The sequence below is a fragment of the Tiliqua scincoides genome, chromosome 1, assembly GCF_035046505.1.
Source record: "Tiliqua scincoides isolate rTilSci1 chromosome 1, rTilSci1.hap2, whole genome shotgun sequence".
NCBI classification, from domain to species: Eukaryota; Metazoa; Chordata; class Lepidosauria; order Squamata; family Scincidae; genus Tiliqua; species Tiliqua scincoides.
The window spans coordinates 231,968,086-231,985,134 of record NC_089821.1 but is presented as its reverse complement, the minus strand read 5'-3'; the positions used below and the strand labels follow the sequence as shown (position 1 = coordinate 231,985,134).

General features: G+C 44.5%; 1 protein-coding gene across 4 annotated transcripts in view; it reads left to right on the top strand.

Moving 5' to 3' along the window:
- RGS7 (regulator of G protein signaling 7) overlaps positions 1–13,540 on the top strand; it is a 180,802-nt gene extending 167,262 nt beyond the window's left edge. For 3 of the 4 annotated variants that reach the window (XM_066611476.1, XM_066611474.1, XM_066611475.1), the window contains 4 exons: positions 2,132–2,318; positions 6,923–7,012; positions 9,096–9,149; positions 13,143–13,540. In XM_066611476.1, the coding sequence (XP_066467573.1) occupies positions 2,132–2,318; positions 6,923–7,012; positions 9,096–9,149; positions 13,143–13,517 (706 nt within the window). In that variant the 3' untranslated portion in view covers positions 13,518–13,540. Of the gene's footprint in view, positions 1–2,131; positions 2,319–6,922; positions 7,013–9,095; positions 9,150–12,950 lie in introns of all 4 variants that reach the window. The other variant, XM_066611477.1, reaches the window with a different exon arrangement.
- The last annotated feature ends 3,509 nt before the right edge of the window (positions 13,541–17,049 follow it).

Genomic DNA, 17,049 nt, shown 5'->3' with positions numbered 1-17,049 from the left:
CACCCACTCTCTGTTTCCTGGTCTTCAACCAGTTCCTAATCCATGAGAGGACATGCCCTCTAATTCCCTGACTGTGGAGTTTTTTTCAGTAGGCTTTGATGAGGGACCATGTCGAATGCCTTCTGAAAGTCCAGATATATAATGTTCATGGGTTCTCCCACATCCACATGCCTATTGACCTTTTCAAAGAATTCTAAAAGATTCTAAAACAGGGGTGTCAAACATAAGGCCCGGGGGCCAGATACAGCCCATGGAAGCTTTTTATCTGACTCTCAGGCTCTCAGCTGCTGAACAGTGCTGAGGTGTTACAGCTGTAAGGGCAGCCCACATGAAATTGAACTCTCCCATAACTTGAAATATAATCAAGATTTGCATATTTTCTCTTTTGTATTTTACAGCTAATGAGTTCCTAAGTGAGAAAAAGTGTTTATTTTTGGTTATTACCTATTTAATGAAATCACTTCCTGCCTAATGACATAACTTCTGGCTCTCAGCAGGATCATGAATGCTATCTGGCCCTCTATTTGAAATGAGTTTGACACTCCTGTTCTAAAAGGTTTGTGAGACCCTTACAGAAGCCATGCTGATTCTCCCTCAGCAAGGCTTGTTCGTCTATGTGTTTTAAGATTCTATCTTCAATGAAGCAATCCACCATCTTACCTGGAATAGGTGTTAGGCTGACTGGCCTATAGTTTTCTGGGTCCCCTCTCCTTCCCTTTTTAAAGACTGGTGTGACATTTGCTATCCTCCAATTCTCTGGCACTGTGGCCATTTTAAGGGACAAGTTGCATATTTTAGTCAAGAGATCAGGAACTTCATTCTTCAGTTCCTTCATAACTCTTGGATGGATGCCATCTGGGCCCAGTGACTTATTGATTTTTAATTAGTTAATCAGGTCTGAAACATCTTCTCTTTTCACTTCTATCCGACTTAATTCCTTGGTCAGAAGGGGCCATTTGGGCAGCGGTATCTGCCCGAGGTCCTGCCGTGAAGACATATGCAAAGAACTCATTTCTTTGCCATCTCTAAGGGCACAATCCAAACTGCACCCTATGCCAGCCCAAGTCCCTTGGGCCAACTTGGGAGAGTCGCAAATGTGCCATAAAGCATGTTTGCACCTCCTCAGGAGGAAGCCAGGCCAGCGCTCCAAGAAGTGCCAGCCTGTGGAGGCTGACGGAAGCCTCCGCGCCAGCTTCCACCCAGCTCCTTGCATCGGCTCAGATAAACCGATGCAAGGACGAAAGGTAGGCGTGGGGGCGGTGAGGAGGAGGGAGAGAGGTGTTCCTGGGTGGGGGGAGGGTAATGGGCAGCCCCGGGGATGGGTGGGCGGGGAGTGGGAGGCAGGGCTGGGATCCAGCAGTTAGGCCGGATCCCAACCCCCATTCCTGGGGAAAATGGAGCAACTTCAAGCCGCTCTGCTCTCCTCAGACTTGTGCCACTTCAGGAGGTGGCACAAGTCCGAGGAGACCCATTGTGGCTAGCAGCCCTTACGCAGGGGTAAGGGGAAAAGTTTCTCCTTGCCTCTGGCTAAACCACTGCTGGCCACAATCCTGCGCTGGATACAGTGCAAGCCTCCTGGCTTGCCTGTTCCAGCGCAAGTTAGGATTGCACCCTAAGTCTCCTTCTATTTCCCCTTTCCCTCCCTCACCATCCAGAGGGCCAACCGTTTCTCTGGCGGGTTTCCTGCTTCTAACATATTTGAAGAAGCTTTTATTATTCCCCTTAATGTTGCTGGCCATACGTTCCTCATAGTCTCTCTTGGCCTCCCATATCACCTTCTTACATTTCTTTTGCCACAGTTTATGTTCCTTCTTATTCTCCTCATTAGGGCAAGACTTCCATTTATGGAAAGAAGTTTTCTTGACCTTTACGGCCTCTCTAACTTGGCTCGTTAGCCATGCGGGCACCCTCCTCGACTTAGTCGAGTCCTGCTTCCTTTGCGGTATACACTTCTGCTGGGCCTCTATTACTGTTGCTTTAAACAGTTGTTTTAAACAACAGGCACTTGCTACGCCACTGTTGTTCTTATTCTATTACAGTCATGTTTTTAAAATGAAACTTAAGGAAATGATGCTACTGGACCCAGTGCTACTAAAATCCATAACTGTTGTTTCTATGCTTTCCTGTACAGGTTCTGGTTAGCAGTAGAAGATTTGAAGAAAAGACCAATGCGGGAAGTCCCTAACAGAGTGCAGGAGATCTGGCAAGAATTTCTTGCCCCTGGAGCACCGAGTGCCATTAACTTAGATTCCAAAAGCTATGACAAAACCACACAGAATGTGAAGGAACCAGGGCGGCATACATTTGGCGACGCTCAGGTTAGCAGATCCAGTTCACATAGACATGTCCAAATATACCTCTGGCTTTGGAGAGGTAGAGCAGTGAAACAGCATTTCTGCTTCTAGTGTTCCAGATGTATCATTGTCAAATGCAGAGTACAGGTGGAGCCTATTTATCCACGTTAGTTCCGTGACTCGGCATGATTAACAAAAAACTGGTTGTGCTAAATTCCATAGAGTTAAGCAAATACGCTGCAACCTGACACTTGGGGCTGGAAGGAAACTAAGGCAGCTGTTATCAATCCCCTCCACCTCTCCCTTTCACAGGTGGGATGCTGAGCTTTTAAGAGTCCAGTCCTATGTGTTTCTACTCAGAAGTAGAAGCTTACTCCCAGGAAAATGTGGATCAGATTGTAGCCTAAATCTCCTGCTTTGGCTTGCTGGGAAGACTTGTTTCCGTAGGCTGGAGCATGGAGAGCCTGCAGCATCTCAAGTGCCGGGGGGGGGGGGGGGAATTGAGAGGGTTTTTTTAAAGCAATCCCCTCTCCTCCCCCTCCTTCCTCCCCCTCCTCAGCCCTCCCTGTTGCCAGCTGTCCCGCTTCTTTCACAGGTGGGATGCTGAGCTTTTAAGAGTCCAGTCATATCAGAAGTAAGCCCCATTCTAGTCAATGGGGCTTACTCCCAGGAAAGTGTGGATCAGATTGTATCCTAAATCTCATGCTTTGCTTGCTGGGAAAGCTTGCTTGCTGAACTGTTTTGTTTCTGTAGGCTGGAGAGTTGGGTGGGAATTGGGCAAGCACTCCCTGGCTTTTTTAAAGCAATCCCCTCTGTTGCACCTGCCCCTGTGTGTGTGTGTGAGAGTGAGTGAGTGAGTGCTCCACCTTGCTGCACTGGCTCTGGCTACAGAGGTTTTCTGCCCCCCCTCCCCTCTTCAGCCTCTTTGCTGGCTCAGGGGCTCCAAGAGTGTTACTGTTCCTTCACAAGGGGAACCTCTTCCATGGCTCCAGGGCTATTTCCCTGCTGGAAACAGCTGCAGTGTTTTGGGCTGCCTGGAAATGGAGCAAGAAGCCAGCAAAGGAGTGTGTGTGACTTTCAGCTTCCCCCACCCCACCCCACCCCACAAATCTGCAGATAAAAAAATCTGTGGATAAATAGGTTGCACCTGTACTTACATAATATGCCAGAAACTCTGTGTAGACTGTTGAAAACCCACTTTAGTTCTATTTAATTTATTTCCTAGATCAGGGCTCTCAAACATAAGGCCCTCCGGCTGGATATGATCACTGGAAGCTATTTATCCAGCCCCCACGGTGGTTGATAACCCTCTGATTGATGATAATTGCTGGCTGTGCTGCTGTGTTGAATCCCCCACCTTCTTCACTCTCTTGCCTTCTCCACCGTCAGCAGTGGCAGCAACCTCTTTTACTTGCAGTGATAATTACAGTGATAATACATGTTCTGCATGCATGTGCATGCATGCACACCTTCCCGTGCTTGGCTGTTGCTGGAAGCTCCCCCTCCCCACCTTCTTCCTGGCTCTCTCTGCCAGCCACACAGCTCAGCTCTTGCCTGAGCCAGGCTATTGCCCACAGCTGCTTTACAGCAAATTGTTGGGGTTTTGTTAGTGTGCCTGCATCTAGACAAAAGTGTGCAAAGGAGGCTGTGGGACAATTGTTGGCACTTCAGTCCTCAGAGTGGACCAGAAGCAGGTTTCTGGGCTAGTGAAAGGAACATGGCAGCACTAAGAGCTGGTGAAAGGATTGGAGGAGGTTGAAAAAGAGAGGACCTTAAGGTAATCAATGAGTGTGAGAATGCTTTTGCTGTCTTTATTGTGGGGTGAGACTCTGGCTAATGTGAGAAATTCTCAGTCTCCCCTTCTGTTTGCTTTTAGTGCTACGCAGCTAAAAAGGCAGACTTTCTCCAACATAGTTGGATTGGGTTGGGAGGGGAGGACTCCAAATGTGGAATAGTATGCTAGTCTGGCACACTGACTCATAGGTTGGACATGGCTTGTGCAGGTTGGCCACAACTAACTGCTTCTTAATACTACCACAGCTCAGTGGTTGGGCATGTTCTTGGCATGCAAAAGGCCCAAGGTTCATTTTATTCATTTAGAAGGTTTTTCAACCACTTTTCTCTTTTAAAAATATGGCAAGTGGCATGCAGTCCCTGATATCAACAGGTAGAAAGACCCCTGTCTGTACAAGCCTAGAGAACTGTTGGGCAAACAATACTGAGCTAGATGGACCAATGGATCATCAGTGGGAAGCAGCTGCACTTGCTCCAATTCTTCTGGACATCTGAAAATATTCTGACTCCTTAATCTGATGAAATAAAAATGCACAGTAAATGCCAATTTCCTCTTATGCCACTAGATGGCTGTCTTTATTCATGCTTTTCCACACAGGCATTCCTATTAGTCCTCACTGTCATGGGGCAGTGCCTGGGACTGGATTAGAGTGCTTTATGTTGGCTCGTATCACATACAGAACTTGGGTTCAGTACCATTAGTAATAGTCAGATGAGCCACATGGCTTTTTAAAATAAGATCCAACTCATTCTGGTATTTCCACAACCAGAAATACACAATTGCAGCAACTTACTGTCTAAACCGAGAAAGCATCAGGGGCTTTTGTCTTCAGAAATGACGATATCCAGCACATATTCCTTGTTCATACCTTTCACGCTCTCTGGAGCTTTGTCATTTGGTCATTATAAACATTTTGTTATAGCTCTGGCTGTAACCTATGCTTGTCCAACTTTGCCAACCTCAGCTGTCCAAGCTGGTATCTTGTTTTAACAAGACTCCACCCATTCACCCTTGCAATCCCCATGTATGGCATCCTCTCCCTAATCATGAATGGTCACCCTAATCCAACAACCCTCTCCCATGCAAGTAGGGCCAGTGCATGTGTGGATTAAACAGCTTCAGAATAACACTGCATGCAGAAAACAAGAGGAGTTCCATTACAGCCTTCTGTACCTCTTCTGTTCTAAATCTGCCTTTTACACAAGGCCTTTGGTTTAATCCCTTAATCTTCATTCCCAACTGTGTCCAAGGTTTAGGTCCCCCCTCTTCTATAATTTGCAATCCTTCCCATTTCCTTTCCCCATCCTCTCTTTTAGACACTCCTTGGGGGCTGGGGCCAGTATATTTTTTTCTCACTCAACTCTGTAGAGCAGTGTTTCTCAAACTGTGGGTTGGGACCCACTAGGTGGGTCACAAGCCAATTTCAGGTGGGTCCCCATTCATTTCAATATTTTATTTTTAATATATTAGACTTGATGCTACCATGGTATGTGACTATATTTGGGGAAATCTTACAGACCTGTACCTGTTACAGAACTGTAATAAGCTACTATGAAAATTCTTTTAACAATGACAGTAAACGGAACTTATTCCAGGGTAAGTGTAGGTAGGATTGCAGCCTAGGATTTTTAAAAATTGTCCTGCTTGATGATGTCAGTTCAGATCATGACATCACTTCCGGTGGGCCCTGACAGATTCTCATTCTAAAACAGAGGTGTCCAAACTTTTTGGCAGGAGGGCCACATCATCTCTCTTACACTGTGTCAGGGGCCAGGAATAAAAAAGAATTAATTCACATTTCAAATTTGAATAAATTTACATATATTTACATAAATGAATATATTAGAGATGGAACTTGAATGAATGAATGAAGGTTGATCAAGGCCTATAAAAGACCTTACACAAAGCAAGACTGGCCTTTCTTTCTCTGCTTCTGCAGCATCACAGATGTGAAACAGCAAGCTGTGGAGGGAGCCTTTGTCCCACAGCTCATGTGAGAGATCAAACAGTCACCCTCACACAGAGCAGTTGCATTGGGCCAGCGCAGGCTCCAGCAAGGGCCCCAGCAAGTCTCTGGAGGGCCAGAGGCTCATTGGAGACTGGAGGCTACCTGTGGGCTGAATTAGGAGTCCTCAAGGGCCTCAAGTGGCCCCAGGGCCGGGGTTTGGGCACCCCTGTTCTAAAAAGTGGGTCCCGGTGCTAAATGTATGAGAAACTGCTGTAGAGTATCATGTGCACTGATGTAATAATTATAACCATCCTTTAAATAAATAATTATGCATGCCCAAAATAATTTGCATAGTTACTTTTCTTAGCAGAACTACTACTCCTGTTGTTTGATCATGACATTGTATATACAAAGATATATTCTTTGTATATACTCCTAACGCCTTATAAGGCATTAAAAACATCACTTGGTTTCATGGAGCAACTGGAAGAAGCATTTTTTTTTTCTACTGGTCTCAATCTGACCCCAGCAGAGGCTACAGACAGACGGATGTGGCCTCTGCTAGGCTCAGAGGACTCTCTGGAGGCGAGGGGAGCAGAGCTCTCCTCTACACTTGTGGAGGGGTGCGCAGGGAGGCCTTTGAACCCGATCCATGCATCAGTGAATCTGCGGATATGGGATCCGTACATAAAGGCCCTCCCATAGATGTTTTCATCCTAAACAGCTGAAGCTTAGCATCAGCAGGGCCATACAAGAATATCAATTCACAAACATTCATTTAACATTTTAAAAATGTATGTGTCTCCTTTTGTGTGTCCTATTGGTAAGTGACCTGCTTTCAAAAATGTGTTTTAAACTTTCCTTTTTTTGCATGTAATATTTTAGGAGCACATTTACAAGTTGATGAAAAGTGATTCATATCCTCGTTTTATACGATCCAGTGCCTACCAGGAACTACTACAGGCCAAGAAGAAGGTATTGGTCCATCTTGTCTATGTATTTCCTCTCTTTCAGTGGTGGCTTCTCCTTGCCACCATATGGGCCTCAGTCTCCCTTTGGGTAATTCAGCTATGTATCCGGTAGGTGAAGAGGTCAGTTAAGTTTTGAGCATCACATGAATACTGATTAGGCCCATGCATGTGTTTATTTTGCATCTTTGCATGCCTGAATGAGTTGAACTGACCAGTTTCATTTTGACATCCACATTATATAACCCTTCAAGAAATCAAATTATGTAAATCAGGAAAGTCACTTATAGGGAGGTCAATTTATAAATAAAATTTTGAAGTAATAAAGTTTGATATGCAGCAATTTTCACCTTATCTCAAATGTAATAATTTATAAATTAAAAAATACTATGCATAATTATAAAAAATGCAATGCATTCAAGACCTTAGAGAAGTAACCTTCTGTTGTTTATAGATCACTGGGAATTTTGTTCCTCTTCCTGTTATATCTACTACTTCTTGCTAGATTTAAAGCCCAATCCTATCCCACATTGGCACACAGGATGCAGGATGCTATATCCTGTGTGCTAGCAGAGATCCAGATCTGCTGGGAGAAGTAAGTCAAGTTACCTCTCTGGCCACTGCCTGGTCCCCTATGAGCCTACTCAGATCTACACCAGCTCTTTTGCTGGTGGGATGGGATATAGGATTCAGTGGCCACCAGTTGGACTATGATCTGTCCATCCCTGTCTCTTTCCAATCCCTGTCCACAACGGTGGACAATGGAGTAGACTGCAACAGCTCAGGGTCTGCCTGCATACCTCATTGATAGGACTGGGTCATTAGTTACAAGTGGTCTGTCTAACCCTAGTTCACTGTCTGCTGGGAAACAAGCATGACATTGGCCCTGAAAATGTCAACTCAGTGCATAGGGACAGTGAAAAGTGTCAGGCAATATTAGGAAAAAGACTGAAAATGAGACAGTATCCTAATGCTTTTATATCAATATATGGAGTGACCACAATACATGACCAGTTCATGTTGTACAGGCTGAAAAAAAGACATAATACTGCTAGGAAAGGTAGAGAAAATGGCAATTAAAATAATCATAAGTTTCAACTTGTTCCCCATCAGGAAAGGCCTAAGTTTGTGAAATTATAAAAGGTGTAGAGAAGATAGAGATAAATTTTTTCTCCTGCTCTGATACTACCCGGAAGCACCAATGCAGGGAGGGGGTCATAGCTCAAGGACAGAGCACATGCTTTGCATATAGGAAGACTGAAGGTGGTTCAATATTACCCTGAATTCTTTGAATTGACAGTCATTGGATTCCTTAGAAAGTCAAGATTCTTCTTTATGAATTGTAGCAGCTATGCATATAAATCAACTCAAAATAGAATTACTGAACTGTTGGCATATAATATAAATGGAAACCCAGAATGAGCCTGATAGCCTCTTATGTAGATGGAAGTTCTTGCACATTTATCTAGATTTAATTTGCAGGATTAAATCCATGCCTCATTGTTATGCTTTTCATCTTTGAACTATTCTATCAATCTGTCCCACTTAACAAATGTTCCTGACCACAGGCTCTGATCCAGATATTACCATAACCACACAGGTGATCAGAGTAGTCAAAACTGCCTGTTCCACTCATTCACTTAGCAGTGGAGGAACAGTACAGAACCTTCTACGCAGAGGTGTTTGGAAATTGTGGTATTTTACATAGAAGTAAGATCATTTGTGTTCAGTAAGAGGCTGCCATCCTACCTTACTCACTGGAAACCAACATCTCTATATGTGCAGTCCCGGTGCTGTTTATTACTTTCTTTCTGTGCCTGTGAATGGAATCTTATCCAAAAGGCAGTGCAGGCCTGTTTCTGCACGTAGATTGCCCTTACTGGATCAAGTGGAAAACAGAACCAGCGTTCCCCTTTGCATTTTCTGTGAGCATTTGCACCCTCTCCTACACTTGCTTCTGCTTTGTGATTTGTACCTGAGATTTGTGTTGAGCCAGCCCATTGCTTCATCATTGCTTTTTTTTCCTGGTCTGTTCTTCTTGGCTTCTTTTGTTTCCTTTCCCTTTTTTATTTTTTTTCTTTCACTTTAAGTTGGGAAACACATTGGATCGCCGAACATCTTTTGAGAAATTCACACGCAGCGTGGTAAGTTTCTACTCTTGTTAGACACACGGTTAACCGGTTGTCCTTGGATGGTATTTGAGGGATCAGGTACTCAAGCCACCGTGCGCTGCTTTAACACAGGCCCCACCATAATCTTTTGCAACAGGTGAAACGGAAGGAGCAGCTTAAGCAGGCAACCTGTCCACATCTGCTCTTTTCTGGAAAAAAAAATTGGAACTTTTTCTTAACAAAAAAGAGATCACCAAGGTGTAAAATAATTGGAGGTATTACTTCTCACTCTGCATTGTCTAACCTGAAATCACCCTTTCAATTATGTTGCGTATAGTTTGGGGTTTTCTCCCCCCCCCCATTAAAATATGTGACAGTGCCTTTGACTCACGTTTTCAGCATTGTGTAAGTCCAAACTAAAGCATTCAACACATTTATTTTTGTAGGGCAGAAACATCCCAATTTTCCCCTGCCATAAAAACTGTACACCAACACTGAGGGCGAGCACTAACCTGTTATGAAAAGAGGTAGAAAGATCTTGGCTTATACTCCAGCTTGTTGACATTGTCTGCTGAACTGTGTGCATTTCATGTGTTCAGGCGTGCACACACGTGTGTGTATGTGTGATGTATTGTGGCTTTTGCTGTGACGGCCAGTAAATGGAGTTGCGTGTGCTGACATGATAATCTATCAAGCATCAGCAAAGATCATGGTTTTTGTTTGCAGTTTCTTCCTAAGGGATCAGGGAAAAAAATAGTCCTAAATGATTTTAATAATCCTCAAATAATCATTGCTTAAAATACAACTTAAAACTAGGGCAGTGTAAACAGGTGGGGTTCATCACGAATGACAAAATTCAGAGTTGTCTTTGGTGCCTACTTGCACTTGAAAACTAATAAAGATGGGGGGGGGGTTGTTAGTGACCAATATTTAAGAAAGCTCATGTTGCAAAGTAATAATAGGTTACAATGGAAATGTAAGATTTAAAGTGGATTTGGGGCTTTTTCATGCTGTCTCCCAGATCCTACGATTGTCTTGGGCTTTGCTCTCCAAGATTTTGTGCATTGTGCCCCAATTTGCAAGCCATACAAAAAGAAATAATTAGCCGGGAATTTGAAACAAAAACCCCTATTTTTGCATGGTGGTTTTGCCACAGCATGTGACTCTGTGACTTCTGTATTGTCTGGAGGAAAAAAGAATAATAATTTGAGATGCATAATTTACCTCTCCTTAATAATCATGTTTAGATTGCAATACGAATCCTGAGACCCATATTATGACCTCTGAGCTTTCGATATTTCCTTGTTTGCAATGGTGAGGAGAATGATCACACTCCCAAATCTGCTGCACCATGCAGATCCCACTTTCTGCCTCTTTCCTCCCTGTAATAGCACAGCAGCCAAGCTCAAGAGACACCTGGAATCTAGATATCATATGGCCAATCTATTTCATGGAATGTTGGTGTCATCCAAGCTGGAGTAAATGCCGGCTCTGTGGAACATTCAAACAGGGCTTGGCCATATGATAATCAGATCTCAAGTGTGCCAAGACGGTTGCCCACCTGCCCCCCTACACCTCAGAACACCTCCTAATCAAGAATGGAAACCACTTCCAGTTGCGTCCGGGATGTCCTCTGAGGTCCTCCAGCCATGGACTCGGCATCTGTGGATATTCAAATCTGCGGATGCCAAGCCTTCGGATAAGGCGTGGCCACTGTACTTCTACTTGTCATATCCTCCTCACTTCAAATATGCCAAGAATTTTTCTCGGCAATGCCGAGAATTGCACAATATTTGGGCGGCAGTTGAGACATCTGACTAGTAAAAACTAGTCATTAAAAAAGGCATCACCTTAAAAAGCTGGCAAATGGTTGGCAACCTTCAGTCTCGAAAGACTATGGTATAAGCCTACAGAACCCAGTTTTCCCAGGGGGTCTCCCAACCAAGTACTAACCAGGCCTGACGCTGCTTAGCTTCCGAGATCAGACGAGATCAGGTTGCTTCATTTTGTTTCTCACCTATGTAGGCATTCTGTAAGCATCGAATCCTTTACTGGTGTTGCTGAACGCATTGGAAATGTATGGTGTAAATATAAGTGAATACAGAGCAATGAAAATTGCAGAGAGAGAGATCCAGGGTTGTAGAAATAATCTTACTTGAAGAATCTCAGACAAATTCCCTGAAAGCTTTAATTTTAAAACATTCTTTGCCAATAGACAATAACACTCTGCTTTCTGCTACAGATTGCTTCCGGACCTTATACAGTGTTGTATTAGGAGAGGGCCACACCATTTTGTTTTCACATAATGATTGCAATTATCAGTTTATCTGAATCTTCCATCCTGTATTGGCCCTGGACATAATTGCTACTAATGCAAGCAGTAACCGTCAATGGAGAGTAAAGTTAGACTGTGATGAGATCATTCTGAACATGCAAAATTGCAATCAATTGACTGTCTGAATATATTTGACATTATCAACAACACATTTTGATATTAATATTTAATTGATGGATGATATTCTACAAATGACCCCATTTTGCTAAGAGTGCTCAAGTGACTTTGAAACATAACGTCTGAGATTCTAAATTCATGCTACATCTGAAAAATAACAAAACTGAAATGTCATGACTAAGGTTTAGATTTTAGCAAAAAAACTCACATCTCGGTTGCTGTATCCAGGTCACTGCCACTGAAAGGTGGGCAACAAGATCAAGGTTTTAGTTGAGAGATCTAAGTGGGGCTACTGCAATTCAGGTCACATGGGTTGGAAAGACTTTGAAATTAAACTTAGGGCGCAATTCAAAAGATGCCTTATGCATAGGAGGGTCGCAAATGTGCCGTAAAGCACATTTGTGTCTCTGTGGGAAGAAGCCGCGTCGGTGCATGTAGATGCGCCGACGTGCAGGAGCTGGCAGAACCCTCAGTGGTGGCTTCCTTGCCACTGCTTTTGTCAGCGTGCCCATGCCAACACAAGTGGCAAAGGTAGGCGTGGAGGGGGGCAGGGAGGAGGTGAGAAGAAGGCATTTTTGGGCGGGAGGAGAGCGGGCGATGGGCAGCCCCAGGGGTGGGCGCGTAGGGAGCTGGGGGCAGGGCTGGGACCCAGCAGTTATGCCGGATCCCAACTCCCGTCCCTGGGAGAACAGAGCGGCTTCAAGCCGCTCCGCTTTCCTCGAACTTGCGCTACCTCCAGAGATGGCGCAGGTCCAAGGAGACCCATTGGGGCCAGCAACCCTTAACCAGGGGTAAGGGGAAGAGTTTCCCCTTGCCTCTGGCTGAGCCGCTGCTGGCCAGAATGCAGCACATACTGGATGCAGCGCACATCTCCTGGCTTGTCTGCTCCAGCGTGGGTTTGGACTGCGCCCTAAATCACTTCAAATGGGAAAATATAAGATATTTTCCATTAACAATCAAAAATCATCATCTACTTTCATTACCGGGTTTGTTTGGAGTATTCCAGCGCTGGTCCACACATGCATACAACACTTGCTTACTGTATTACTTGACCATGATGATTGGCAGTTATCTTTGTGAATACCTCTGTTGGACAAGGGCCATGCATTTAAGGTAATATGGAAGTTCTCTCTGTGATGTCCTGTGATGGTCCATTCACACATGCATGTAAGCTATTGCACTCATCAACTGGTGAAACATACACGTGTGAACCAGCCCCAAAGCAGGATTCCCAAATTTAACATACCGAATCATGCACAAAATGTTAGCCTTTATACCTGCCGAAAGCAAGGCTCTTCTTGGTGATGAATCTGGTTGTCAGTGATAATGCCTCTATTTTCTGTTTTCTTTTGTTTGTTTGTTTGTTTTTATCTTTTCCTCAGGGGAAATCGCTCACATCAAAGAGATTAACGAGTCTAGTGCAGTCCTACTAAAAGGATCATCTTGTAGCATGGAAGCAGACTCAAATCATTATACATACTTTGTAGCTCACTAATTGCCTGAAATCAGAGGACAGTAGAACAAGATGTTGCATGAGCAAGGACCCTGACTTGTTTTCTTTTGTGTATGTCAAGGCATTGCAGACTCCAAGGGACTCGCTAACCTTTCGATGCGTCCATTTTGAAAACTCTGCTCACTTTCGCCTTCATCATATCAGCTGGATCTGTGTCTTTTTATTTTCTGCAAGCTCAAGTACAGTGAAAAAAGCTTCCATTAGGCACAATTTATTTACAGTACTGTCAGTCACAAACTGGAAGAAATGTAAAAAAAAATTGAATATATTAATAAATATACCTACTATGGCATCACAGCGATTGCACAATAAATTAGCACAGAAGGTTCCATCTCACAGGTGTATTCACATCAAGAAAGAAAGCCTGTGTCTTGTCTGTTGTCTATGTATATTCTACGTTAATGTTTCTTGCATTTATTTTTATACCATATTTTAAGAAAAAACAGAACACCTTTTACTCCAGATGTATTAAAGTTGATCCTTTCTCTGTAAATTTGTGTATGTTTATATTGTTGTTTTATCTTTCATTAAAATATGCAGAATCTCTTCCCTTTCGTAGGTTTAAGTTTATTGGGGGGGAGGTGGTAACAAAAAGCTTTGAATCCATTCACTGGTTAGAAAATCAAAGTGTTCTGCAGAACCTTTTCTCCTGGTCCACAGGCCCATGGGCACTCTGTACTGTACATGTGTGGGCTTTGCTGTCCATTTCAATGAAGGCTGCAGATCTCTGTTTTCTCTCTTAAATGAAATGAGGCAGTACTTCCAGGTAGAAGCCCTGTATGGACATGGGAGCTTCCCTTCCCATAAGAAATTGTAGGGCATGAAAGAATGTCTTAACAGCCCAATCCTGAGCTGCCTGGGGTGCGGGGCTGCAGCAGCACCAAAAATGGCTGTTGCCGCATCTTGTGCACTCCGGGCAGCCGCCGGCAGCTCATCGGGAGAAGGGGAATTTTGCCCACCCCCCTCTAAACAGAGTAGCCTTGCAATGGGGCTACTTGATTCTCCACCAACCCAAACTTTGGTGGAGAATCAAGAGGCTCCGTGTAGGGCAGTCAGCCTGACACAGAGGCTCTGGACCAGTCCCGCCTTCCTCCCTCCCCACTCCCTCCCTCTGGAACACCTCCTCCCCCCCTCCCTGGAAGGCCGCCTCCCCATTTCCCTCCACACCTCCACTTACCTCTCTGCAGTTCGGCGGTCCACATGACAGCCGTGTGGCGGAGCTCCAGTGGCCACTTGGCGCTAGTCCAGGATCGGCCAGCACTGGGCTAGCACTGGTGCTCGCCAGGTGCTAGGACCTGCAGACGTGCTTTATGGCATGCTTGTGACAGTGTGTGCCAGCCGTAAGCTGGCGTGCACTGTTCAGGACTGGGCAGTAAGGTGCTAATATTTGCTCTAAATAGCCTTAGCATTTTGACGAGTTTTTTGGATGATCTCTACTTTGAATAATGAATCTGTCAGGCTTCTACAGAAGCAATACTGCTATGTGTCTAACCACCCTGAATCAGAAACTGATTATCTCTCTATCAAAGACAGAAAATAATCCTCACCTGGAGGCAAGGGCAATGGGTGCAGGGGCAAGAAAACCATTTGACCTCAAGCTCAAAAGAGACCCCCAGTCTAAACATGTGTTAATTTTTTTCCACATCTCTATCAAACCAAAATGTGACACATATTCACATTTTTTAAAACTGCCCTTCCTCCAAGTTGCTCAGGGCAGTACATGGTTCCCTCCTTCTGTCCTCACAACAACCCTGTGAGGTAGGTGAGGCTGAGAGATAGTGACTGGCCCATGGACATCCAGGAAGCTTCACGGCTGAGGGGAATTTGAACCTGGATCTTCCAGGTCTAAGTCAAATTCCCAAACTACTACACTATCCTGGCTTTCAATAATTCTTTAATTTTTATTTTGGCTAGGGGTTTCAAAAGTTAGGAGTGACCCAGGCCTCTCTGGACCTCTGAAAGGGCTTGACTGGAAGCTATAGCCGCAAACTAACAGACTTGGGGCCCAATCCTATTCAAATTTCCAGCACCAGGGCAGCTGCAATGCAGTCCCAAGATAAGGGAACAAATGTTCCCATACCTTGAGAAGGCCTCCAAGACTGCCTCCCCAACACAGGAAGCAGTGCATACCCTATACATATAGCAGCACCGGCACTGGAAAATTGGATAGGATTGGGCCCTTAGGATGCAATCCTAACGCCCTCATGTCGGTGCTTTCCAGCACCAACATAAGGGCAATGCAGCTCTGAGGGAAGAGAGCAAACGTTCCCTTACTTTGTGGAGTCCTCCATGAGTTACACCCAACTGCAGGGTGCAGCACATGTCCCATTGGCACCGCTAGGCCAGTGCTGGAAAACACTGACATAAGCAGTTAGGATTGCGCCCTATGCTTTTGCCCACTGAAATCAAACCTAATGAAGCCTCCTTAACTCTCAGCCAGATCGGATGCTTCTCCCCCCCTCCCCCAATGCGATCATCTGGATGAATATGCTGGCAGACATAAGCTGCTGGGATCACAGTGGTGCTAGTTATATATACTGTTTTTCTCCTGTGACCCTTTTTTGAGCTTCCAAGGTTGAAGAAATCATGACAACCCTGTGTCTATTATAAATACATATACATTGTGCCTTCACACAATTCCAGCCAATCCAGACAAACTAATGCAGCAGTTCCCAAATTTAATCTGGTCACAGCACCTTCAGTGTCACAGTAATTCTTTCACAGCGCCCCAACAGTTCTGTCACTGTAGGGCCTGCACACAACCAGAACTTCCAGGAAAATCCCATGGCACCCCTACAAGTTCACCACAGTATCCCAGGGTGCCACAGTGCACAGTTTGGGAACTGCTAGCCTAGTGTCTTCGTGCAATTCAGGTGTTTCTGTTGATCAGAGGTAATCACAGAAAACATCTCAATCCAAACATTGATATTTGTACCAGAATTAGGCATTATGCATGGAGTAATTCAAGTTCTTAAGGAAGTGGTGATGGGGGCCGGGGTGTGTGTGTGTGTGTGTGTGTGTGTGTGTGTGTGTGTGTGTGTGTGTGTGTGTGTGAAACAGGCTCAAATCAGGGCAGGATCAGTGGTGCAGGCGCATGCCATATCCTAGCCCCCTTCCCAGACCCGATCTGCTTGCGCAGATCAATTTGGATCTATGCCAGTGATATCTCTGGTGTGGCCCTGAGTTTACCCTTGACACATGTCCCCTTACTCTGAGAAGACCTCCAGCAGCCCAAAATTCCCCACGGAATGCAACCAGTGTCACTGTGTGGGAATTTAGTTAGGGCTGGGCTGTTAATGAAAAGGAAAAGGCAGTGAGAGAAATGGTGATAAACCTGAAGATGCTTCAGTTGGAAACTGCCTGAGGAGTTCTATAAGTATCTGTGTGCAAAAGTATATATGTTTACATCTGTGCATATTAATTGGTCTTCTTACCTCAGGGCTGGGAGGAATGGCCTTCCTCTCCTGAATGGTGCCTTTTTGTTAATATCTCCCAAATGGTCTTATGAGTGGGATGTTTTTCTTACCCAAATCCGTGTCTCTTAAGTCGTGCTGGATACACTTCAGAGGTTCGCAGTCAACAATAGGATGTGACAATTTCCAGATGTTCAAACCATCAGAGTAATCTGAAGTTCCAAAGAAAAAGACAAGCAAACAAATGCAGGCTGATTGGTGGTTGGAGAGGTTAAGCAGAGGGTCACATTGAAAGGTTTTTGTCCCATTGCAGAAAAAATGTTTAATACTGGGGGGAAATCTAACAAGCTAAGAGACAAACCACCATGACCAAACTCCTAATTTTGTTCATGTCTTTTCAAGTAGTTTTCTAATCAAACTTAGGCCCGCTTCCCAAATGTTTTAATATGCGCATTTCAAGCTTTCATGTAAGACTTTTCATATGTGTACATGGAAATACTTTGTATACTTTGTATGAAACAATTCTTAGAAGTGTGTCATGGACAAGTTTCTGGA